Genomic DNA, 25,303 nt, shown 5'->3' with positions numbered 1-25,303 from the left:
AATCAGGTGGGGTTATTTTTTAGCAGTGAACATGCAAGTGCAAAAAAATCCTGTACAGTTGATAAAAATGATTCAATTTCCTGCCATGGAGGGGGTTTTACTAAAAAGGAAAAAAAAAAAAAAAAAGTAGAAAATCGAACAGGGCATTTACAACTGAGTATTAGAAAATCATATTTTCACTAGGTGGTTCAGGTTTAAAGAGGATTTAACTCTTACTTTGGTAAGAGATTCTGCCTTCAGTGATCTACAGATGTAGATATAGAAGTGCAAATATAATGGAATAGTTGCCTAATTCTATAAAAATGTCCAAATAACCCAGGATCCATTTCCCTCCCTTCTCCTAAGACAGGATATATCAACATTAGAAGTCATCACAAGTCAAAACCCAAAAGAATCCTTGATAGTTGACACAAATCACTGGAGTCCCAGAATGTATCTACAGATTTATATACCAATATTCACAGAAAATGTTTTAAGGGAAATTCAGCAGTCACAACAGCAAAGCCATTAGAAAGAAAACAGTTTCCATGCTGAGGATCCTGCTGCTCTACATTAACACAGAGTGCTGGCCGACATTATCTCCTTCAAAGGAGACTCCACACATTTCATCTTCTCAAAGCAAGTCCACCTTCTCATAGGTCTTTTCAATGAGGGTTAACAAGTTCTTCAAGTCAGCTGACTGCTGAATAGTGTTCAAATCCTTTAAAAGACCTTTCTGATTCTTTGTCTTCAAAATTTCTTCCTAAAGAAAGGAAGAATGATGGACAACAAATAAAAACCGCTTTTGTCAAGTGCAACAGGAATTCCCCTTTCATGCAGCCCAGCTGTAGCCAAAATAAGATAAAAAAAGATTCAAAAAGACAAAGTCTTCCCTTCAACAGTTATAGATATGTTTCAGGTATGATTAAAGTTTCCCTAGGACCACAGGTTTTTCTAGGAAGAGACAAGTGATCCTTTCAATCAGAGAGTGATTTAGCTTAGAAGGAACCTTAAAGATCATCCAGTTCTAAGGCCCCTGCCAATGACAGGGACACCTTCCACTAGACCAGGCTGCTCAGGTCCCGTCCAACCCGGCCTTGAACACTTTCAGGGATGGAGAGAGTTTCCAGGGTTTTGTTCTCTTTTTAAAACATAAGTACATAGTTCCCAATGAAAAGAAACAAGAAAAAAAAAAAGGAAAAAGAAAATCTCTCCAATTTTTCTGAATTTTCAGAATTGCCCCCTCTGACAGAAGATGTGATAAAAGCACATTCTGTTGCCTTCCTTCTCATAACCAAAGTATTACATATATATATATTTATATAAATAACAGTTATCTATGTGTATATAAATATATTATATATTCCACACTCACCTGCAAAGTAGGTGCCTGCAAACTGTGTTTGGGGAGTTCTGGAAGGTGGAGTGCACCACTGCCATTTTCCTGGAATACCTAGGAAGGGAAAAAGAAGAAATAATCCAAAAAAACCTCAAACATCAGGCTCCTCAGTAGGAAAATAACCTGGCTGTCATTATCCAACTTCTGAAAACTAAACTTCTTAATTTTGCAACTAAAGTTGGCAAAATTGAAAAGAGTCATTCCCAAAGGCAAACGAGGCCTTCCTTAAATGACATTCCCTGAGAAACAGCTTGTTTAGGACAGCTCTGGAAGTTAGCCCATTCCTATAGGTTAGGGTACAGAAGTATTTATTGGAGATACCTTCCTGGCCTCTTTTTCATCTTCCTCTAACTGGTTCTTCAGCAGCTGGATTTTGTACTGCAGTTGCTGCACAGTTTCCTCAATGCGGTCTGCTGATCGCTCAGCTTCAGTTATTTCTTCCTAAAACAAAACAGACACAAAACCAGAATAAAATTTACTTCAAAGATAGGGAGCCTTTTGTACAGAACAATCCAGACAGAAACACTGCTGTGCAGCAAAGGTAGGTGATGAGGAGTGGACACTCCTCCACAAGAGCATAGGCACAGTCAGCTCTCTCTCTACTAAAAGGTTACAACACACACTGAGCAGCAGCAGCTGGGTAAGGTAATTCCTTCCCTTTCTTGCCTTTTATACCTGCAGTTGTGCCAAAGATTCCTCATTTGCCTCAAGCATTTGTCTCTCTGCCATTTGAAGGCTTGGGATATTCTTCAGGCTGTCCAGCTTCCCTGGAGGCACCTTTACAGTCTTGAAAACTCTCAGCACCCTTAAGTGTAGAAAAAGGAAAACATGACTTATTTGGAGTTCTTTGCAAAACTCGAAGTGACTAATTACTTCTCTGGGGAAAAACTAAACTCAGTTTAGCCCAATTGCTGCCAGTGAAGTAAAAGGCTCCAGACAGGAAGGAAAGCTGTCTTGAACTGTTTTCCAAAATCATGTGGAATAGATGTCTATCTAAAGAAGAAACCAGGAACAAGAAATCCCACCATTCTCTCCTTTGCTACTGCACTGACCTTGTGTGATTTCCATCCCACTGGCCTGTACATTCCCTGATTATAAACTATTCTGACACTTCTGCTTTTCAAAGTAAAACTAAGTTCTAAAATCAGCATTTAGCTGCTTTCAAACAATCATCATTTTAGTAAAACCTGAACATGATATAGGATGTATAGCTTTTTGTCAGAGGGAAAGTTTAGCTTGTCCTCAAAGCATGGTACAAAATAACTGGGTAAAAGAAATCTCTTCTCTCACTCTTTTCTTTTAATTTATAATTTCTTACCTTTTTTTCAGTACATTGAGGTGCTTCTGAACATCATCTTTCTCCTTCCTCTGTTGGTGCAAAACAGATCTGGAAAGAAAATAAAGGCAGAATTCCCGTCACAAAGCCTGCAAGCACAGAGAACACAACAAATGAAGTGCACACAGTCAGAACTTCTCTAGGTAAAGATTTCCAATTTCAGATAGAAAGTTTTATATTATATTGCATAAAATATAGACAGACAGCCATATTGCCCAAAAAAGCTCCAAAGCATTTCCAGTTCAAGCAACACTACAATTTTTACTTTATTCCTTGTGGAAACAAAGAAGAACCACCAGGATACTTGGTACTTACAGTACTGCTGAATCCACTACAGTTTCCAGAAATTGTCTACTGCTCTCTGAGAGAGTCTGCCAAGATCCTATTGTAGCACTGGAAAGCTTCACTTTTTTTGAAGAAACATTTTCTCCTGTTAACACAAAGGAAGAAAAGGAAAAAATATGATTTGTCAAACCTGGACAGATGGTTTTGTGACTCATTTCAGTCAGATGGGAGTCAAAGGTGTAACAGTTCAGATTTAACAGAAAAGAACAACGTCCTACCTCCAGGGGAGTAGTCCCTCTGCTCCTTAACTGTCCTTTTCACTGTCTCAGTGACCTGCTGAAGAGAAAAATTTGTAGCAAATGTGGCAATTTTGAAACATCCTCATCCGTCCACTACCATCAACCCACTGTGTTAGTGCCTGACAAAAGCCTTTGATATTAACCACTAAAAAACCACCTTTTTTGAACTGTGCAACAGTAATTCATGCCAAACAGGCTAAGGAAAAAAAATTCACTCTTCCCAATTCCTCCCATTCCAAGAATGAGATCATGAAAAAAATGCACAGGATGTTTGTCTGTTCAGCAGCATCTTGAGATCGTGCTGTTCATCAGTTCAGTGGCTGGGCAAGAGACCTTGTTGGAGAATCCTGTCCTGAGACACACAGAGAATATCTTCCAAAGGTGAATAAACTGAGCTGAATGAACTCTGACCTGATCACTCTGCTCAATCAGATGCTGTTCAGCAGCTCTTCACAACTGCACAGCCAGCTTACCTTTTTGCTCATGATCAGGCAATGCTTCCCTCTACTTGTGACAGGCACAGTAGCACCCAACTAGGAATTCTGGAAACCAGGAAGCAGTCAAGGCTGCTCAAAAGAGCTGTTCACACTGGGCATTTCCTAGAGTTACATTTAATTACTTAATTGTTCTCTAGAAATTTCAGTTTAAAAATGGGCAAAAATACCTCTTTTTTCCCCCCCCTTTGGTTACTTTTCTACTTTGATCCAAAATAATGAATACCTGTCTTTTTTGACCTTGTTTTCTTCCTTCTCCATCTGTTCCTTTTTTTTTGCTGGAAGGCCTCAGTTTGTGTTGAGACTTAAAAGGGTTTTTTGCTGATCTCCCACCAGGGGTCTCCCCCATTTTAGTGGAAGGTTTGTGGCGGGGTTTCATTATCTATAAACCAACGGGAACAGAAGGAAAAGACAAAATTAAAATCTAGCAATTACGAGCCTAAATGAGCACAAATGTTTGCATATTTGCTAATCTAAAGCCTAAATCTTGTATATTTACCTAAGTGCAGGACTCCTAAAAAAGCATCCCCATCTGCCTTTTAGACAAACTCTTACTTGTTTCACATCTGTTTCTAAAGTCAAAAGGCAGCATGACGGGTATGTCAAAGAGCAGCAATGGCAAAGCAACAGAACTGACCTGAGAAAAGCCTAATTTGTTCTTAAAGGTTTCCACCAGTAGAAAATTCTCTGCTCTCAAAAGACCCTACTTGTAACACTGTGTCCAGCTCTGGGGCCCCTAAAATAAGAAGGATGTGGAGCTGCTGGAGCAAGTCCAGGGGATGCCACGGAGATACTCTGAGGGCTGGAGCACCTCTGCTGTGGAGACAGGCTGGGAGAGCTGGGGGTGTTCACCTAGAAAAGGCTCTGTGCCTCTGTTCCAGTGCCTAAAGGGGCTCTAAGAGAGCTGGAAAGGGACTTTGCACAAGGGTTTGGAGGGACAGGACAAGAAAGAATGGCTTTAAACTGAAAGAGGACAGGTTTAGATGAGATATTAAGAAAAAACTCTTTCCTGAAAGGGAGGTAAGGCCCTGGCACAGGTTGGCCAGAGAAGCTGTGGCTGCTCCATCCCTGGAAGTGTTCAAGGCCAGGCTGGATGGGGCTTGCAGGAAGCTGGGGTAGTGGAAAGTGTCCCTGCCCATGGCGGGGGAGCGGGACTAGATGGTCTTTAAGGTTCCTTCCAACCCAAGTCATTGTGTGATTTTATCTTTCTAATGCAGCTGAGCACAGTCATCCAATTACCAGACCTTCTTACCTTAGCCTCTAATCACAACAGTCCTTGCCGCCATTTAAACCTATAGTTTCTTTTCTTACTTACCACAGAGACAGAGGGAAGAGCAATCCCACAGAAGGGAACAGCCACAACATCCCACCACCCTTCTCTTCCCTATATATATATTCAGTTTTTCTTTCATCCCCTCGGACCATTTTCCGCTCACTCAGGTCCTGTCACGGCTCACCAGGGGAGCGTTGTGACTGACCCTACACCAGATAAAAAAGCCCCAGGCTTATTTAAGCAAGTCATGTTAAGAAGTCCTATAAGAGGTAAATAATGCCTAAACGAGGTAAGCAAGCCCCCTAAAAGGTACACAAACCCCAAACCAGGTAAGTGTCTTTCCCCTCCACAGCTGCCGATGCTGCCGGACAGCTTTCGCAGCTCACAGGAGATGGCGCGAGGACTACAACTCCCGGCATGCACCGCTCCCCAGCGCCGCTCGGTGCACTCGCACACCGAGTGCAATGCAGGCTGGGAGTCGTAGTCCTCTCCACCCATACTCCCAATACCCCTAAACGCCCGCTCTCCCGCCGCTGCCTGATAACACCCCGGGTAACATCTCCACAAAAACCTTCTCTCTCCTCCCGGTTCATCCCGCCCCGAGCCTCACCGGCCCGGCGCTGCTGCCTCCTCTTCCTCCTCCTCCTCAGCGTTCCTGCCTCAGCCCGCCGGGACGTTATAAAATAAACCGCGCTCCCCGCGCGCACGCGCACTGACGTTCCCGCCCGCTGCGCGTGCGCGGGATCCGAGCGCGCACGGAGGGGCCGAGACAGGTAACGGGAAGGGGGGCGGGGGGGATGTCTGTCCCTATTCCCATTCCTGCCCTTATCCCTGTCCATATCCATGTCCGGAGCCCCTGTCCCGGTCCCTGTCCTTGTCCCGATCCCCTAACCCTGACGCCATCCCGGCCCCGCGTCCCCATTGGCCGCCGAGGGGGCGTGTTTGTGGGCGGGGGTGGTGGCGGGGGGCGCCCGGTCACCCCCCGGCTGTGGGCGCTAAGGGGGGACAGCGGACAGGGCGGCTTTGGGGCTCCCTCGGGGTGAGGGGCTGGCGATGGAGAGATGGGCAGAGAACTGACTGAAGCTCAGCAAGGGCCGGTGCAGCGTCCTGCGCCTGGTGAGGAACAGTCCTGGAGGGTATTAGTGACAGCATTGCCAGCAGGTCAGGGGGGAGATCCTGCCCCTCTGCTCAGCCCTGGGGAGGCACATCTGGAGTGCTGTGCCCTGCTCTGGGCTCCTTGGGACGGGAGAGACGTGATGCTCCTGGAGCGGATTGTTGTGATCAGATTATTACGATTATTAGAGAGATGCCTCTAGCCCATTTAAAGTGCAAGAGAGACCACATGCCGAAGTCAGTAGTACGGATTTTATTTAACAGTAAATGTGAGGGGGAGAGAGAGAAAGAAATAGAAAAGAGGGGAGAGGGAGAGAAAGAGAGTGACAAAGAGTAGGCAGATATCACCACCTCATGGATCCAGGTGGTGTCCTGTAGTCCTTTTGCCCGTGGCTTCTTGGTGGTGAGGGTTCCACAAAACACAGAGTTCAATGGATTAATATAAGTTCAGGGATATGGGGTGCCCAAGCACCTCCCCTGCAGGAGGGAGTTTTACACTGTCTTTTGCAACACTGTGGATCATAGGGTGGAAGGGCTCAGAAATAAGTCTGGGGGCTATGGCCTCCCCCTGCCAGACCCAGCCAGGGCTGATTTTCAGCACAGCTGCTGAGTTGGCTTTCCTTGTGGATACATTGCTCTCCCCCAGGCTTGTTTAATTCTCCTTAGATATGAGATAATTGGACAGTAGTACTGCCTTTATCTTATCTCAAGTTCAGGTGGCTTAACTCACAGTCCAGTTTCCCAGTTTCAGGAGGCATATTTGGACAGGGTGGGCTTCTGTGGTTGGAGCTTCTTTATACAGTTTGGCATGGTAGGCAAAGTCCTTCAGTGATCTTAACAGTGGTTAAGACAATTATGATTTTTAAGTCTCTTACATTGCTCCAGCAGAGGGTGACAAGGATGATGAAGGGACTGGAGCATCTCTCTGATGAGGAAAGGCTGAGGGAGCTGGGCCTGTTCAGCCTCAAGAAGAAACACTGAGTGGGGACCTCATCCATGTCTGTCAGTGTTTGCAGGGAGGGGTCAGAGGATGGACCAGGCTGTCCTTGGGATTTCCCAGCAATGGGACAAGAGGAATGGGCTGGAACTGGTACCCAGGAAGGTCCACCTGAACATGAGGAAGAACTTTTTTCCTGTGCAGGGACTGAGTACTGGAACAGGTTGCCCAGAGAGTTTGTGGAATCTCCCTCACTGGAGATGTTCCAGAGCTGTCTGGACACAGTCCTGTGCCATGTGCTCTGGGAGGACTCTGCTTGAGCAGGGAGGTTGGACCAGATGACCCCTTGTGGTCCCTCCCAACCTGCCCCATTCTGTGATTCTGTGACTGATGCAGCAGTGGGGGCCCAGGTTACCTTTCAACCTGGCTGCAGCATCACATGCCCACAGGGAATGAGTGCTCCTCAGGTGCTCCTCTGTGCCCAGCAGGTTATATAGATACCACATTTAGCATATATATTATTAAAGCACGTGTTTGGAGTGTTGCTGCAACACCATAATGGTGAGAGAGGTGTTTTCCAGTTTTATATGAGATTTCTCATAAAGGTGTCAGGGAAGTGTGATTTTCCAGGGGTTGTGAAGGAAATGAGGCAGAGAGGAGGTGAGTGGCCCTTGGAGCCAAGCTATAAAAGTCGTGGCTTCAGAAAGAAGCAGGGATAGGGTATGGAGAGCAGCAGCAAAAGAGCTTACAGCTTTCAGGAGTTACTGAGCTTACAGAATCACAGGATGGTTTGGGTTGGAAGGGACTTTAAAGATGATCTCATTCCAACCCCTTGCCATGGGCCGGGATGCCTTCCACTACACCAGGTTGTTCCAAGCCCCATCCAGCCTTGAGCGTTTCTGGGGACGAAGCAACCACAGCTTCTCTGGGCAGCCTGTGCCAGGGCCTCACCACCCTCACAGAGAAAGTTAAAGTTGTCTTCCATACCAGTCTCACGTGTGGTGGGATGAGCTCTGGAGCTCTTGCATTATCCCTGTGTTCTCACATGCCACAATCTTTTTCTCCTTTTTTTCTCAGTGTCTCTGGTTACCATCCAGCCCAAGCCACCTTTTCCAAAGTTTGTGATATATCAGCAATTTTCTGACAGTCCACTTTCTGCAGAGTGCCTCCTTCATGTTCGATATAGAAAGAATACCTTCCCTGTGACGGTGGTGAGGCCCTGGTATAGGTTGTCCAGAGAAGCCATGGCTGCCCCATTCCTGGAAGAGGGTCCCTCTTTGCCTTTAAGGAATTCATAGATGAGAGAGATGGGAAGGTCAGAGGGTAGCTGGGCATGGCACCTTCATGCCTCACACTGGCTTTTCAGTGACTGATTAACTATGGTGCTGCTGAGGGACTGAATAAGTCACACATTTATGATGTGAATATAGACGGGTTTGGGAACATTTCCTTGGCTAGAGGAAAATGATAATGCAGATACGTGTATTTATTTTGTCCAGCTCACCCCAAGCTGACAGCTCAGCCATGCTGAGGGCCAGGGACATCATCCTGCGGCTGCGGCCGTGCCGCCACACGTCCCCAGCACAGATTCCAGCCAGCCGGGGCACATGGCGTTCCCTGCACAGGCAGCCCCTGCACCCAGAGTGGGCTGCCCTGGCTGAAAAGCAGCTGAAAGGCAAGAACCCCAAGGATTTAATCTGGCACACCCCAGAGGGGATCGACATCAAGCCGCTGTACTCCAAGAGGGACACCAAGGACCTCCCTGAGGAGCTACCGGGGGTGAAACCTTTCACTCGGGGGCCCTATCCCACCATGTACACCTATAGGCCATGGACAATCCGACAATATGCTGGATTCAGCACGGTGGAGGAGAGCAACAAGTTCTACAAGGACAACATAAAAGGTAGGGCAGCTGGTTTGGGAAAAAACATTGCCTTGTGAAGCAGTGGGGAACATGGATTCAGTGACTTACATGGCAAATGGGATTGTTTTGCCTCATGAGTTTGGGTTTCTGATGGAATCTTCCCAGTGGCACTGTATTTCTTTATTATTGGGAAATTGGATCATTTCTGGAACTGCCTTTGCTTCATTTTGCTGTGGAAAAGGAATGTGTTAAATGCTGGTTTTAGTTATTGCACCTTAACACATAGAGAGACATAATTTGTCTCCATCCCAGAGTCCAACCAGCAGAGATTATGGAGCACTTCACCCTTGTTTTGAGACCATGAGAGAAAATTGTAGTGGAAAAAAAATGTTGAACTATGTAACTTAACTTCTGGTGATAGCGCATTCTGACGTTTTGGGTTTCCATCTCATATTCTGAAGGAACTCATAAATACCTATAAATAGTGTCATTCATGGCATATTACTAAATACAAAGTATGGGGATTTTCCTTATTTGAGAACAGTTTTCCCAATATTTCTGCAGAGTGTTGTCCTTTGCAGATGTCCCTGCCCATGGCAGGGGGGTTGGAACTAGATGATCTTTAAGGTCCCTTCCAACCCAAACCAATTCTCTGTGGTTGTTGAGGAGTTGTTTGGGGATTTCTACATCTTTTGATACCACGGTTTTTTGTTTCTCTTTCCTGTAGCTGGCCAGCAGGGATTGTCTGTTGCTTTTGATTTGGCCACCCACCGTGGCTATGATTCAGACAATCCACGAGTTCGAGGAGATGTTGGAATGGCTGGAGTTGCCATTGACACTGTGGAAGACACCAAAATCCTTTTTGATGGAATTCCTTTGGAGAAAATGTCTGTTTCCATGACAATGAACGGGGCAGTGATTCCCGTGTTGGCAACATTCATTGTGACTGGAGAAGAGCAGGGAGTGCCCCAGGCCAAGCTGACAGGGACAATCCAAAATGACATCCTGAAGGAGTTCATGGTCCGCAATACGTACATATTCCCCCCAGAGCCATCCATGAGGATCATTGCTGACATCTTCCAGTACACCTCAAAGGTATTCACTGTTTAAATGTACTTCTGTTACTATGTCAAGTTAACTATTTATGAGGCACTTTGGAGAACAAAGCAGAAGATGGGAAGACCTGTCATAGTGAAGAATAGTGAGGTTGTGGAAAGGGCTGGCAGGAGAAGTTAAGATCCCAAATCATTTACAACATAAATTTGAAGGTTTTTTAAGTCAATCCCAATCAAAGTCAGATTAAGGTGAGCCTAAGCCTGAAAGGATGCAGGAAGCTTGGAGATGAGGAACATTCAGGCTGTTCTTTGCAGAGACAGTAAGAAGCCACATAGTTAAGCATTATTTGCAGGAGCAAAGAGGTAAGAGTCTTGAGAGGCTTCTGCTGCAAAATTAAGCATGAGAAGAAGGTAATGAAAGGAGTGAAGTCTGGAACTGATGACTGGAAGTTCAGTGCTCCCAGTTGTTTTCTTAGTTGCATTTTCATTGGAGAGGTGGCACACAGCCTGTGATGGAGAACAATACTTAGCATGGTGAGTGATAGTACAGGTACAATGAATAGTGCAAAAAGGTGAAACCACATGAAGTAAAGATCTGCAAACACCATTTCATAGGGATGGATTATATTTGCAGTCTACAGTGCAAAGAATGGGCTGGAACACCTCTGCCACGGAGACAGGCTGTTGTTCAGCCTGGAGCGGAGAAGGCTCCAAGAAGAGACCTCATTGCAGCCTTTCAGTGACTAAGGGGGCTTATAAAAAAGACTGAGAGAACTTTTTACACAGGCAGGTAGTGATAGGACAAGGGGAACAGTTTTAAACTAAAAGAGGAGAGATTCAGGTTAGATACTAGGAAGAAATTCTTCCCTGTAAGGGTAGTGAGGCCCTGGCACAGGTTGCCCAGAGAAGCTGTGGCTGCCCCATCCCTGGAAGTGTTCAAGGCCAGGTTGGAGCAACCTGGGACAGTGGAAAGTGTTCCTGCCCATGGCAGGGGGTTGGAACTGGGTGAGCTTTAAGGGCTTTAAGGGCCCTTCCAACTCAACCCGTTCTGTGATTCTGTGAATGGATTATTTGTGAATATTGATAGAGGAATTATCCACCCCACCCCTTGCTGTTATACCCTATTGTCTCTTTTTTTCACAGCATATGCCAAAATTTAATTCCATTTCCATCAGTGGGTACCACATGCAAGAGGCAGGAGCTGACACCATTCTGGAATTAGCTTATACCATAGCAGATGGCTTGGAGTACTGCAGAACTGGGCTTAAAGCTGGCCTCACCATTGATGAATTTGCACCAAGGTGAACTCAAGAAATTTGCAAGTATAAAACTCACTTTTTGGTAAAACCTCTAAGACAGTTTAATATGAAATTCTATATTTTTAGTCATACAAGCAATATTGGCAATGCTCACATTGCAGATAGGTTTGGGGTTGTTTTTGTTACATGATTTCAGTTGTAAAATCTATTTTGTCCAACACCTAGGCTAATAAACTGAATAAAGCTCATGCACAAGCATTGTCAAGGTCAATTTTAATTTAATTTTCAGCAGAATATTCTATTTTTTGTATAGTTAATGCCAGACTAGGCAAGAATTATAGTTTCAGTGGTCTTGTTTATTTACTCACTATACAGTGAGTTTAAAAAAGAAGAGGTGTGGTGCATGGAGCCTGTTGCACATTCAAGCTGTAGAAATCAAATGAATTAACCCATCCCTGACATCTGTGGCAAGATCCAAGTGTATCATGTAGAATAAGATACAGCCTTATTTTCAGACTTTGAAGTGACAGGGAATTCTGTAAGAGCTTTTGGCAAATTGTTTCCATAGCTAATTCACTGTTAAAAAAGTGCATCTTTAGTATAATGACTTTTACTGGTGTGAACTGTGCATGTTTACATTTAAAAATCATAAAAGCTGTAAGTAAGCAAAAGTATATTGATCAGTCTGTTCCCTGATATGCTGTCCTGTATTAAACTGATTTGGATTTTGATTAAAATCATCAGGAAAAGGATGAAAACCTGCTTGTAATATGTAATGTCTTCTCATGATAAGTAGTTTGTGAGTGTAACTGCAGTAGTAGATGGTGTCTGGGAGTATTCCCTGGCACTACACTGTCACTGTCTGTACTTGCTGGAACACTGCTTGACTGAGAGCTCCCCCAAAACAGTCCCTGGGGACAGTTTAGCAGCTCCAGGGGCTGCTGGCAGTGGCAGTTTGCTTGCAGTCACTCTTTTGGAGGCTAAATCACTTTATTGACATAAGCGTGTACATTCTGTAGCAGCTGGCATCAGTGTCCAGGAACATTCCCATCATCTGCAAAAATAAATTATCAGAGACCTTGCTGTAGGATTTATCCTTTACTGAAACAAAATTATTAGAATGGTTTCATGTTTTATCCTGTTCATGTGCTCTTATTACAGGCTCTCCTTCTTCTGGGGAATTGGGATGAACTTCTACATGGAAATAGCAAAGCTGAGAGCCGGGAGGCGGCTCTGGGCTGACTTGATTGAGAAAATGTTTAAGCCCAAGGATCCCAAATCTCTTCTGCTGAGAGCTCATTGTCAGACTTCGGGCTGGTCACTCACTGAGCAGGTTAGAAATGGGACTGTCATCATCTTCCTCACTTAAATATGTTCTCATGGTGTGGATCTAAAAGGGGCCTGCTGGTGTTACTAAGGTGCAGCTTCCTGAAGGAGGACACCTGTCCCACTCTTGAGTTTGACAGATGCATACACAAGCATTGGATACATCTTTATATCCATTCAGGACTCAGAGCATGAAGCCCCCTCTTGTATTTGTCCTGTAAGTTACCTTTTCAAAATGCAGCTGAGGAAGGAAGTAGAGGCACTTTTTTCTCAGGATCACTGGCTTGAGAATGCATATGAGGAGCCAAGGAAGTCACTCATGCCCCTGATGACAACTGCTGAAGAGGGAAGGAATGGTTACAGTTCATCTGTTCTTTAGAAACTGGGTGCACTCTGTTCTTCCTGTTCACTTACATTACAACTAGAAAATAAATCATTGGAGCACATATAGTTTCCCAGGTGAGGTCGGAGCTGAGTTCCAGCTCTGATTCCAAGGCCTGCTTCTCAATCAAAGTCAGGCAGTAGGAGTTATTTTTAGGTTACAACCATTGTTATTTGACTTCTGTGCCTTGGTTTTATTCTTGTTTTTTGGTCAAAGTAAATGTAATTTTTACTTACATTGCAACAACACAGTACAACTAAAACAATGGAACTTTCTGAGCAGGGGCCTTTGTGGGTCCTCCAATTAAAAGTGGTGTGTGGGTACAAAAATATTAATATTACTAAAACAATATTCAGCCATCTTCAAGTCTCCAGTGTAAATAATTTTCTGCCTGGATCATAACCCCTTTTTTCATGTCTAAGCATTGCAGTTATCTTAATGTAACTTCTCAGTGCCCGCTCTTTACTCCAGTAGGTTTCAGCAGGCAAATATATTTTCCTTTGACCTGCCTTTAGATATGACCTACTTATAAATTAGGTGTTACATTCTTGCTTATCCAAATCCCATTTACCTGTAATTCTTTAAATGGAATACTTGAACCAGAAAGGCTCCAGTGCAGGCAGAATTACCACGTTCTGTAAAACAGTGATATTAATTCCAATTCTTTATGGAGGATAATATAACTCAAATTGGTTCAGTTTGCTTTCTTCAAGGCCACATTGGTGGCTCTACATTTTTTTGTATACATTCATCTCACCAAAGCCCTTCAAGAAGTAGGTGTGCAGTCTTGACCTATCAATGAATTCTCTCAATAATCACATTAAAAAGTACAGGCAGCTCACTGTGTGAGTCTTCACTCCATCTCGGAACATGGAGACCACCAGAACTCCTCTTTAACTGTGAGGACACACATACAACTCAACTATCTAGGTGTCTGAGAAGAGCAGATAAAAATTTTGACCTAAAGACTGAGATTATATTCTGTAATACTGACTCTATTTCTATAGCGATCTTTCAATTTTATAGCACTAGCAAGTTGCAACTGTAATTTCTACCTTTAGGTAATGTTGTCATTAATGAAAATATTTAAGTACATTTAGTTCCAAAACAGATATTGACTAGTAACCTGTCTGACACACTTGCTGTTCACTGTTCCAAGAATTCTGGATTCTGAGAATGGAGGACATCAGGCCTACCTGTTCCATCCTCTCCAACTTGGATTCATTAAGGCCTTCTAAGCACCACTAAGTATAAGTTAGGCTTTGATTTGTTACCATCACCAGTTTACTCACACACTGATAATGTTGTCTTTCTTTCTGGATTAATCTCTGTGTTAAGATACTGACAAGCGATAAATCCGTTTGATTTGATGCCTGTTACTGATTGGGGTTTTCTCAGCTTTTGTTCTGATTCCAGTGTTTCAGTGGGAAGTCTTGCATCCGTTTCCCTGCAGAGTGTGTGACCAACCATGGCAGAACCTCTGAGTTCCAGAGCTGTCCTTTCCCTTCCAGGATCCCTTTAACAACGTTATCCGCACCACGATCGAGGCCATGGCTGCAGTTTTTGGGGGAACACAGTCCTTGCACACAAATTCCTTTGACGAAGCCCTGGGTTTGCCCACAGTGAAGAGTGCTCGCATTGCCAGGAACACACAGATCATAATCCAAGAGGAATCAGGAATTCCTAAAGTGGCAGATCCCTGGGGGGGATCTTACCTCATGGAGTGCCTCACCAATGATGTCTATGAAGCTGCTTTAAAGGTCAGTTTGCATAAGCTATCCTGGGAAAACTTTAGGGATGGGAGTTTTGAGAAATATATTTTAAGGGACTATTTGATAAGTTGGTAACTTCTAAGCAAGGAATTATTTTACACTTCTGCTTCAGTGATTTCTTTGTGAATGAACTTTACAAAATACAGTTTAGAGCATGGGACTGGACAGGTAGGCATAATAAAAATTTGGATGGTAGTACAAGTACAAAGCTCATTTTTTTAGACCTTGTTACTACTCACTTTCTCAATCCTCTTCATTTCTCAGCTTATTGAGGAGATAGAAGACATGGGTGGAATGGCCAAAGCCGTTGCTGAGGGGATTCCCAAACTTCGTATTGAAGAGTGTGCAGCCCGGAGACAAGCCAGGATTGACTCTGGTAGGAGCAGGGAGATGAAAGTAGGGAAAACTGCCACTAGAAACCTTTGTATAAAGGGTTTTTTACACACGTTTTCATTGGGTTTTTGTCATCTTAGTTTAAGAGTAGCAGATTGTGAGTGGTAAAATGAATGGTGATAGTTTTATGCCAGTGAAAGCTTCTGGAAAAAGTTTTGTGAAATACAGTGCCAGTGCAAAAAGCCTTACTTGACATGTTGAAGATTAGACTAGACGAGGCACTAGAAAGACCATTTTAAAGGGATATTTGGAGCCTTCAATACTTAATAGATTAATTTCTGATAGGAGCTTTTATCCGTGATTCCTGAATTAAAAAGCAGGAATGCCGCCAGATGGCAGTATGGAATGCAGCTGGCCAGATTCCTGGGGTTACTGGAGAAGCCGTTATTCCTGAAGACCAGAAAAAATGCAGTGCAAAGGATGATACAGCTCTTTATTTGTGATATATGAACGTGTATATGAATGTGTACACATGTGGTGTATATATATATATGTAGAGATATTTTTACATGTGTCCTTATAACTCTATTCCACTTTTTGTAATCTGAATTTCAGTAGCAGTCCAATAACAGAAAACAGGGATAACTCATACATAAAAGAAGTTAAATGAACTTCTTTGTATAGAGGATAAATTTGAAGCAGGTCCTAATTAAGACCAATAAATAATAATCAGTCAAGTTCTGTGTTTTCTCTCCCAAGGTAAATTACTTGATGTTGCTTCAAAGAGCATATTAATGTTATCAGGCACTGCAAATAAAAATGATTGATAAGTTCATACTGGCTGAAAGCTAAAATATAGTTTTCCACTCCATTTTTATTCACATGGAGTAGTTTTAGGTAGGAACTTCACTCTATTTGATAAGTCAGAAAAGTAAATGCAGAGGAGTGCAGGAGACCAGCACTTCTGCTTAATTCTATAAGATTCACTTATATAAGCTTAAAAATAGAAAATGGCCAATGTATATTAGGGGCTCATTACTACATCAGTTTGTAAGATAAATATTGTTCCATTTCATATCTTTTTTTCTGGCCCAGTGTTCCCTGAGTTGAATGTTCATGCATTTAATCACCTCTCATCATAAAATCTGGAGAATACAGACTTAAATCCTTTCTATAAGAGAAAATTTTACATGTTTGAAATGTATATAGTTATAATGCATTATAATGCTCAAAAACTTCTTGTCCTGTTGATACTGTGTCTTTTCACAGTAGTTTGCAATTGTATTCTGAGTTTCTGGTGTTTCCACTGGAAATAGGGTCTGAAGTAATTGTTGGAGTAAACAAGCATCAGCTGGAGAAAGAGGAGACAGTGGAAGTTCTGGCCATTGATAACACTACAGTCCGTGCCAAGCAGATTGAGAAGATCAACAAGGTGAGAACAACCTTTTTAAAAAGGGAACTTCTTGTAATTGCAGATAGAACTTGAGTAAAGGTGGTTTGCTAATTTCTCTAATACTGAAACACAGTATTAGAATCGAGACAAAAATGTTTTCGTTACATTGACTTGATTTTCCTCGTTGTATTTCTGATAGTCTCGTGAAAGTATATCTAACCTTTAAAAACTGGGAGCATTACAGGTCCTGAAAATAAGATAGGAAACAGCTATGCAATGTTCTGCTCTAAAAACAGGTAACATTGCTTAGTCACTCAGACTGTTTGGTGCAGCTTGTCAAGAGCTACTGAGGGACAGGGTTATGGAACCAGAAATCAATATCTACTTTCATAATCAGTAAAAATGTAGATAAAACTGGCTTATGGACTTGTACATATTTTAAGGTTTGAGGTGCCTTTTTACTTCTAATCTTATTGAACTATATAGTGCATATTGCCAGTTCCATACCTTCAGAATTAATATTTGAAATCAAACAGTCTTACACACTCAACTTCCCATTTCACTTCGCAGTTTGTTTTAACCCAATATCTTTCCCCTGCACTGTAGGTGAAGGCCAGCAGAGATAATGCAGCAGCCCAGCAGTGCCTGGATGCTCTGACAAAATGTGCTGCCACTGGGGAAGGAAACCTCCTTGCTCTTGCAGTGGAAGCAGCACGTGCCAGGTACTGGGGGTGAACAAGCAACTGCTGCTTGAAAAATCAGTGGCTCATTTTCACCTTTTCACTGTTACTGGGTGTGGTGCCAGTGAGATTGGTGTCTTGAGATGTTTTGGGATTTTTCTTCAGAGGTGGAAGTAAAAAGTGGCTGCAGTTTCACACTGTCAAATAGACCATTATTATATTTTACAGCCTCTAAAGGCCATGCTTTAATTTCTTACAAGGAACCATGCAGTTATAAAGCATCTTGTGTGAACTGAGATTGTTCATACACACTGTGCTGTTTACAACTCATAATCTTACCAGCTTCAGGATGTAACTGGGTTTCTCTGTCACCCTGCTGGTTCATGGGTCAAGGAGCTTAAGAAGTGTCTGAGATGTGAAAATGGATATTCACAATCTCATCATGCTCTGTTGCTTCATCTTTCCTTGCACCACAGATTGGTGTGAAAACATTTTTTGACTGAAGGAGAAATCAGTTTGCTTAGTCAGGCAAAGATGTCAAAGATGCTCTTGAGTGGTGCAGTGAGACATTCTCAGAGTCCAGTGGAACAGTTACTTTTTTCACCCAAGGTGCTTTTGAGGCTGTTTTCATTCCTGTTTCAAGGTCAGCATCAGTCTCTAGAATAGATCCTGTCTGTCTGTTCCTTAATTAACTAAATGCCCCAAAAATGAGCAAACCAAATTCACTCTTTATTGGAGTGCTGGCCTCTTTTTACTGTGATATCTCAAATTCTTTCATTGAACACTTAACAGCTGTATTTTGAATACACTTTCTCCCACACAGAGCTTGTCAGGAGTCTCCAGCAGCAAGTCTATTTTTGTCTGTGAACTGTGAAGGTCACATAGGAGGGTTGTGTTGGATTTACAAGGGAGTCATATCTTCTGTACCAAAACTGGCCAGTTAATTCTCAGTTTCTCCCCTTGGTGACCATGTCTTCATTAATTGTAAAAGCTTTAATAGACCACAGATCTACTTTGTAAGCTGCAAACACAAAACTTAATTCTGCCCCAAAACTATAAATGGGGTATTACCAAAACAGAAACTGTTCTGGCATCGGGTACAGAGGGTCTGAAGGGGGATTGTGAGCTCTGGGAACATTTATGGGGAGCCTTTCTGTTGGGGGCAGCGTGGGAAAAGCTTTTCAAGTGAAGCACATTCACCCTTCCCTAGCAGTAGACAAGTGGGCCAGTGTCACCAGCAAGTGACAGGTGCCTCTTTCTTACTGAATGGAAAATGATGGATTTTGATCATGATGTCATCTTATTCACTTGGAATAAAATAAGTGGCACAGAATTTTCAGTGATGAGACTCCATGGACTAATACAGAGATTTCAGCGCTGACAAACACAAGTAGAAAAGTAATTTTGGTACTCTGACCAAAGTAATAAGGCAGATCCGAGGTGGTAGGGAACAGGAGCAGTGCTGCCCCCCTTCTGTGCCTCATTTCTCATGAGAAGTTACAGGCAAATGGGTGTAGTTAGGTAGGGTATGAGGCAGGTTATGCCAAGTTCTTTCTCACCTCCATCTGTGTTGCTGTTTTTCTGTCCCTCTCCAGACTCCAGTTCCAGCTGTGCCAGCTCCCAGTGATGGAAAAGGAAAGCAGGAGTGCATTTTATCATGTTCTGCTCCTTTGTCTGCCCAGCCTGTTACCTCATGGTACTTGGTCACCTGATTTCACACTGCTGCCTCTCATTACTGCTGAAATGCACAGGCAGGAGTGTGAGGCTGAGCAGACAGAAGGTGACAGTTCTAATGGGCACATTGTGGTCACTGATTTTCTTTGAATTGGTATTTGGGCAGCACAGCCTGTTGTGAGCCACTGGGTGAATCACAGCATAAGTTGCCAAAGGAAACAGATCCTGTGCCCTGTAGGACACACAAATGAAAAACATCTTTGCTGGTCACAGTTGTGCTTGTCTTTAATGAGATTGACCCAAAGCTTAGCCAAGAGCCAAGCTCCTCTTGTTGGGAAATCACCTGCTTTTGGGGAAGCACAGGGAATCTCTGAGCAGTGAAGGGCTCTGATCCAGCACAGTTGGTCAGCAGTAATTCTGAGCAGTTAATAAGGCATAAACAGTTTATATACAAACATATTGCCTCAGCCATCAGATATTTTTAAGGGCTATAGACTGATAAAAAATCTCACTCTGTTAAGAAAAGAGGCTGTATTCCTGCCTCCAGAGAGAGCTATTTCATTGTGGATGCATATGTGGCAGAGATTTTAAAAAAAAGTTTATAAGTTTGTTGGTAAACAGTAGGAGAGCATTCATGAGTAGCTGAAAAGCAAAACTCCTGTTATTACTTAAGAACTTTAGATTTAAAGGTTTACAGGGATTTTATCTCTCTTTTAGAAGGGCCCAACCTCCACTTGGCTGCTACCTCCTTTCAGGTGGTTGTAAGGAACAAATGCAGGAGAAAATGTGAATTCCAGAGGTTTGAAATGTGCTTAGCAGGAGCTGAGTTGGTTGGTTGGTTTGGTCTCTATATCTCAGCACCTGTGTTTTATTAAAGCAGTATTTTTATTTCTTTCCTTTGACAAAGTTTGCAGCAAGTTGTATTCAGCACGAATTTTTTAATTGCTTTAGGACAGAGGCTGTTATTTCTGATGTTTGTACAAGAAAACAGCACAGCCTGGTTTGCTTCTCTCACTTGTGCTGCAGCAGTAAAGTGTGTATTATTTCAAATGTGCACAGTGTGTCCAGTAGCAAACAAAAGTTGTAACTTGTACACAAATAAATTTCCCAGATTCTTCTGCATCTTAGTGGATAAGGAGTCAGGAGTAGAGGAGAAGAGTAATAAACACTAAAATAAAAACATAAGGGAAAGGCAAGCGTATTCCAGTTAGAATGTTAGTGTCAGTCTTTTCTGTGTGTTCTTCCTGGTTTTGTCCCCCCTTGATTTATATTTTATGTTTTAGTATGCATCCAAATGCAAGATCCTACAGTCTGAGCCCCCCAAAAAACCCTGTTCAGAAAATCTGATTTAATTTTCTGAAATATTTTGCCACGCAGTGGTCCCCATTGCCTTGTCACTTGTAAATCAATTCTCACATCAGCAATAAAGTACTTTCTTAAAATTACCTTTGCATGTTCTGTTAGTGGGTGACAGTGGGGTGAGTCACATGTTCAGAGTTGCAGCAGCGAAAGGGAAAGGAATGGAAATTAATTTGTCCTGCAGCAAGGGAAATAGTTGGGCCAGTGCCAGTGATGCCTGTGTTCCTCTTTTCCTTTCAGCCTTCTGATAATATTCCTGCTTTGTGTCTGTGCCTCAGGTGCACCGTGGGAGAAATAACAGATGCCATGAAGAAGGTGTTCGGGGAGCACAAAGCCAGTGACCGGATGGTGAGTGGAGCCTATCGCCAGGAATTTGGAGAGAGTGATGAAATCCTGCATGCCATCAATAGGTGAGAATTGCTTCCCAGGTAACCAGACATCTAATAACCTCACATTTAATCCAGGAGGTACATGTGCTACTCACAATGCCTTAAAAAAACATTTCCCAAACCTGAGTGACGTCCCCAGATCAAAGCAATGACCTACAACAATGACCTGCAAAGCATGACAAGCACTCTTGTGCCTATAAGCAAGGAAGGAGAATGACAAGAATTAAGTGCAGTAAGACAATAGTAAAATATTGAACTTGTATTTGCTTGCAAACACCAAGGTGATGTTATGATTTGAGGATTTTGTTCAGATATCCTGTGCAGCCGTAGGATTGAGAAGCTGAGAAACTCTACCTGAAATGGCTGTACCTTGGGTTGCTTCTTTTCGAGGCTGTGTGATAGTAATCTCTAAAATATTTCCAGCAATTCATATTACAAAGTCTTGATCTACCCATAATTGTTCCTTACTAAAACTGTCAGGCTAAAATCTGTCTGGATATCCACATACAACTTCCAGTCTCTGGGTGCTACTTACTCATATCCCGATGGAGAAAACATCTGAAGATGGTGGTATGTGTGAAAACAGCTGCCTATTTGTGCCTTTTCTCAGCTTCTGCCTTCACTGCTGCCCTCAGGGGTAAAGAGCCTGAATTGCTGTAGTGGGAGGTGATGTAATTCCAATCGATGCTCATCAGTCCCTGCTGTGTTGGGGCTTACATGTTAAAGAGTTCAGGCTGTCTGGAAAGGGAATTACTTGATGGCTTCACAGTGGTGATGTTCAGATTGACTTGAAAGTAGTTGTGCTGGGGAATGTCTTATTTTAAATATTTAAATTTAGGTATTTGTAATTATGGTTTTTACGTGAAACTGAACTGAACTAATTCCTTGAAAATCAAGATGTAGCTCCATTTTTTACAGAGAATCACAGAATCATTTAGGTTGGAAAAAGCCTCCAAAATCATAGAATCCAACCTTTGACCAATCACCACCTTGTTAAGTAGACCAGACCACTCAGTGCCACGTCCAGTCGATTCTTGAACACTTCCAGGGCTGGTGACTCCACCACCATCCTGCCTTTATGTCCAAGGTCATGTGTACCACTTAGTAAACATGGTGACAAAACTGGATTTGCTGTGTGTCACTTTGCACAGCCCTTCATAAGGGTGATTTCACAGTGCTCAGCACGTAAACCAAGTCCAGAATTACAGGGTCTCATGTGGTCTTAGCCTTGGCAGGCTTGGAGCACCTGGAGCTGTTCTTGTTGGGAGGGAGCCTGTGGATGGGGAAGTAAGAAAACAAGAATATGGAAACAGAAAACAATACAGAGAAAAGGATTTAGAGATGTCACAAATCAATTCAGGTACCTGCTTCACTGATACTCTTAGCAGTCCTTAGGCTGGCCTGACTCCTGTACACCCTCAAGCACAAGCTCTGTTAGTTTGCTTCCTCAGGCTGTCTTGACATAATTCCTTTTCAAGCTGTCCAGTACAATATTAAAAAAAAAATCAAAACAAACCAAAAAAACCCAAAACAAACCAAACAAAACCACAAAAGCTTTTATTTCTAAGAAGGGGTAGTCTTAGTGTCCCGCTCACAGACAGATCCTGGTGGTACATGAATAATGAGCAATAAGATGAAAGAATAATATCTGAGGCTCTTCAATACAAGAGAAATATCAACAGCTACTATCCAAAAAAAGAGGGGCAATGGAACAAGTACACAGAATATGGGATACAGTAATCCTTCTCTGGACAGTCTTGTGCCCAGTGGAATGGTGATGATGCAGAGTGTGATATCCAGGACCTGTCTCTATAACCTGTGTGCAAGTACTTTTGAAATAATCAGACATAATTATTCTCAAAATATAAAAATTGTATTTTAGTTTGTTGTAATTCAGCTCATTAAACCCTCAGAGAATTCAGAATTTTGTCTGTTAGAAAGCAGAAGGGTAGTGGAGTGGGTTTTTTTTAAAAAGAACATTTTATTGGTGAGGCTGATAAATACAAGAAGTGAGTTAGTGATTGTATAACATGAATATTAATATAGTGGTTAGTAATTATACAACATGAATTTAATATATTAATATATTGCATAGCCAAGCCATGACTTAGAAGATGTTTTTATCTGATGTACAGAAATTATGCTACACTTGCAGCCAGTGCATTTTTTATGTGTGGAAATACTTCTAATGCTTCTCAGTGACTTGCAGTGATACAAGAGGTGTTTTCCACCAGAGTTAACAAGTTCATGGACCGTGAGGGGCGCAGGCCTCGCATTCTTGTGGCAAAGATGGGCCAGGACGGCCACGACAGAGGGGCCAAAGTCATCGCCACGGGATTCGCAGACATCGGCTTCGACGTGGACATCGGGCCCCTCTTCCAGGTAGGACCGATTGAATCCAGTGTATTCCAAATGCATCCGTTTTCCCTCTGATGCCGGTGCAGTGGCCAGGCTGGGGCTGTTCCCTGCCTCATGCCCTGTCTCCGCGCAGACCCCGCGGGAGGTGGCGCAGCAGGCGGTGGATGCCGACGTGCACTGCGTGGGGGTGAGCACGCTGGCGGCAGGACACAAAACCCTGGTGCCTGAACTCATCAAGGAGCTCAACACCCTCCACCGCCCAGACATCCTGGTCATCTGTGGAGGTGTCATCCCACCTCAGGTACGGAGCAGCATCCTGTCCATCCAGGCCAAGAGCTGCTTTATCTGTGCTGTTTTATCTGCTTCCTCTATCCTGTCGTGTCAGAGGGGATTTACAGGTACGAGGTGGTCGCAGAGCACTGTCAGGTCTAACTGTTCTGATTTTTGCTACACCACGTCCTAGTTTAATTTACAGTGTTTGTGGGATGGAATATTAAGCTGTGTTGTGAAAAGATGAGCCTCAGGGAGATGTTCTTTATGCTCTGTTGTTTCCCATCACCAGTACTTTGCATGTCACTGGTACAGGCTCACTCCTGTCGTAAGAGACCTCATGGCTTCCAGCCATAAATTTGGGAAGAGCCACAGCTGGTGACTAAGACACCTGGCAGGTCCCATCACACATCTCATTCACTGTTCAGCCTCTCCTCACCATCACAATCATTAGGCCTCAGTGTTGCTTCTCATTCCCTCTGCTTTCTCCTAAACTATTGAACAGTTTGTTTGATTACTGTGCAGTCACATCTGTGCTTTTCTCTTACATTTTTCTTTAGCTCATCCACAGTTTGCCTGGCTGTATCACCCTTAGGGTTATCCTCTGTCTAGAGTGATTCAAATTGATTTTGCACATAGATCTCCCCTTTTCCCACACTTCTCCCTTTGTTAGCTAATTAGGAAAGCATTCAGGAATTACAGACTTTTAAACTGAACAAACAAAACTCGTAGTATTTTTCTGGGAGACAAATTGTGTTCTATCCAGTACCTCTCAAGAGGCTGCTACTAACCTGTGGTTGAAAAAGGTACAGAATACCTTATATAAAAGTAAGAGTGAATGCAGAACTGCTTCCCAGATCTTTTTGATATTTCAGGACAATCATAAAATTAGATTAACTTAGATGGCAAGAGACCACAGGGAGTCATCTGCTCCAAGCCCTTGTTTACAGCAGTATTTTCAAAATTAGAAGTTAGATCAAACTTAAATTAGGTCATTCAGGGTCACAGCCAGTTGGCTTTTGAAAATTTGCCAAGGATTGACATGAGTCTGATTATAAAGAAATAAAATCTTTCCTATGGATTTTTTTTTTATATTTCTTTTTTACCTCCTAACTACCCTACTTTTCCCATCTCCTTGAAGCTGTGCTGCCTTTCTCTGGGATTGGTTGCTTTCTCAGGGCCAGCATACAGGATAGAGCATACACAGCTATAAATGAAAGAGCAATTTTCTGTTGAACCATTAACTATAGATCTTAAATCTATTTTTGAACAGCATTACGAGTTCCTGTATGATGCCGGCGTTACCAATGTGTTTGGTCCAGGGACTCGCATTCCAAAGGCAGCTGTGCAAGTGTTGGATGATATTGAGAAGTGCCTGGAGAAGAGGCAGCAATCCATGTAACTCTGGAATGTCACATCACAGCAGCCTTACACCAATTGCCTACGGAACGGGATCATCACAAGGGATGGCCAGCCACAAACTGCTTCTACTGCCTCCTGGCCTGGTGTTTTGTGCTTTCTAAGAAAGTTGTAAACTCTCTGCTTTGTTCTATTAGAGGATTATTTATATATGTACTCACCAGAAAATTTTATCTCTAGAACTGTGACTTCAGGAAATGAAGGGAATTCACGAAAGTGTGTTTGGGGTTTTTTTTCCAGAGATACTGATAAATAAACTAATTGCAGCTCTTTTGGTTGGTCTCTTTTGCATGTAGAGAACTTGTTTTGCATTTTTTTGGCAGTCACTGTGGACCTGGAACTCTTCAGGCAAAATCACTGAAGTTCAGCAGAGATATGGTTGAATCCAGCAGCACTTTGATTTGGAAAATGGTGACATCTCGGGGAACAGCAGTGCTGTAGAGAGAGCACAGGTGCACAGCTGCTCCTGTGTGGGCTACTGCCACATACAATATTTTTATCTTATTAAACCATGAAATTCAAAAATTATGGTTTATCTACCTCCTCTAGTGGGAGGTATCCCTGCCCATGGCAGGGGGTTGGAATAAGATGAGCTTTAAAGTCCCTTCCAACCCAAACCATTCTGTGATTCTATGAAGCTGTTCATCAAAAAAGG

At 43.0% G+C, this 25,303-nt stretch overlaps 2 protein-coding genes across 7 annotated transcripts; one reads left to right on the top strand and one right to left on the bottom strand.

Moving 5' to 3' along the window:
* Positions 1-431: 431 nt before the first annotated feature.
* Positions 432-5,947, bottom strand: CENPQ (centromere protein Q). Of its 5 annotated transcripts, none has more exons than XM_064650774.1 (9): positions 5,680-5,947; positions 4,019-4,174; positions 3,278-3,335; positions 3,030-3,144; positions 2,697-2,765; positions 2,054-2,183; positions 1,700-1,819; positions 1,355-1,432; positions 432-742 (listed from the first exon to the last, which is right to left on the bottom strand). In XM_064650774.1, the coding sequence occupies exons 1-9, from the start codon at positions 5,908-5,910 to the stop codon at positions 614-616; spliced, it is 1,086 nt and encodes a 361-aa protein (XP_064506844.1). In that variant the 5' UTR covers positions 5,911-5,947; the 3' UTR covers positions 432-613. The 5 variants fall into 5 exon arrangements, with proteins under 5 accessions (XP_064506844.1, XP_064506839.1, XP_064506842.1 ...); XM_064650769.1 differs by having other exon boundaries at positions 5,676-5,762; XM_064650772.1 differs by having other exon boundaries at positions 3,278-3,332; positions 5,676-5,762.
* MMUT (methylmalonyl-CoA mutase) lies at positions 5,759-24,919 on the top strand. 2 transcript variants are annotated; one of them, XM_064650763.1, is made up of 13 exons: positions 5,777-5,838; positions 8,615-9,018; positions 9,707-10,074; positions 11,178-11,335; positions 12,455-12,626; positions 14,513-14,761; positions 15,038-15,149; positions 16,423-16,538; positions 17,106-17,221; positions 20,491-20,622; positions 22,836-22,983; positions 23,093-23,260; positions 24,503-24,919. In XM_064650763.1, the coding sequence occupies exons 2-13, from the start codon at positions 8,640-8,642 to the stop codon at positions 24,629-24,631; spliced, it is 2,247 nt and encodes a 748-aa protein (XP_064506833.1). In that variant the 5' UTR covers positions 5,777-5,838; positions 8,615-8,639; the 3' UTR covers positions 24,632-24,919. The 2 variants fall into 2 exon arrangements, with proteins under 2 accessions (XP_064506834.1, XP_064506833.1); XM_064650764.1 differs by lacking the exons at positions 23,093-23,260; positions 24,503-24,919 and having other exon boundaries at positions 5,759-5,838; positions 22,811-22,952.
* Positions 24,920-25,303: the final 384 nt, after the last annotated feature.

This window comes from Pseudopipra pipra, chromosome 3, assembly GCF_036250125.1.
Source record: "Pseudopipra pipra isolate bDixPip1 chromosome 3, bDixPip1.hap1, whole genome shotgun sequence".
Taxonomy (NCBI): Eukaryota; Metazoa; Chordata; class Aves; order Passeriformes; family Pipridae; genus Pseudopipra; species Pseudopipra pipra.
This window is presented reverse-complemented; position numbering and strand designations above follow the sequence as displayed.

Coding starts and splice junctions, on each gene's coding strand:
- CENPQ (XM_064650774.1), bottom strand. CDS start 5,910: ATGGATATGGACAGGGATAAGGGCAGGAATGGGAATAGGGACAGACAT. Junction 4,175..5,679: donor AGAGGAGGCAGCAGCGCCGG/GCCGGTGAGGCT, acceptor GTTGGTTTATAG/ATAATGAAACCCCGCCACAA. Junction 1,433..1,699: donor ATGAAAAAGAGGCCAGGAAG/GTATCTCCAATA, acceptor TTCCCTTCCTAG/GTATTCCAGGAAAATGGCAG.
- MMUT (XM_064650763.1), top strand. CDS start 8,640: ATGCTGAGGGCCAGGGACATCATCCTGCGGCTGCGGCCGTGCCGCCAC. Junction 9,019..9,706: donor CTACAAGGACAACATAAAAG/GTAGGGCAGCTG, acceptor TCTTTCCTGTAG/CTGGCCAGCAGGGATTGTCT. Junction 16,539..17,105: donor AGATTGAGAAGATCAACAAG/GTGAGAACAACC, acceptor CCTGCACTGTAG/GTGAAGGCCAGCAGAGATAA.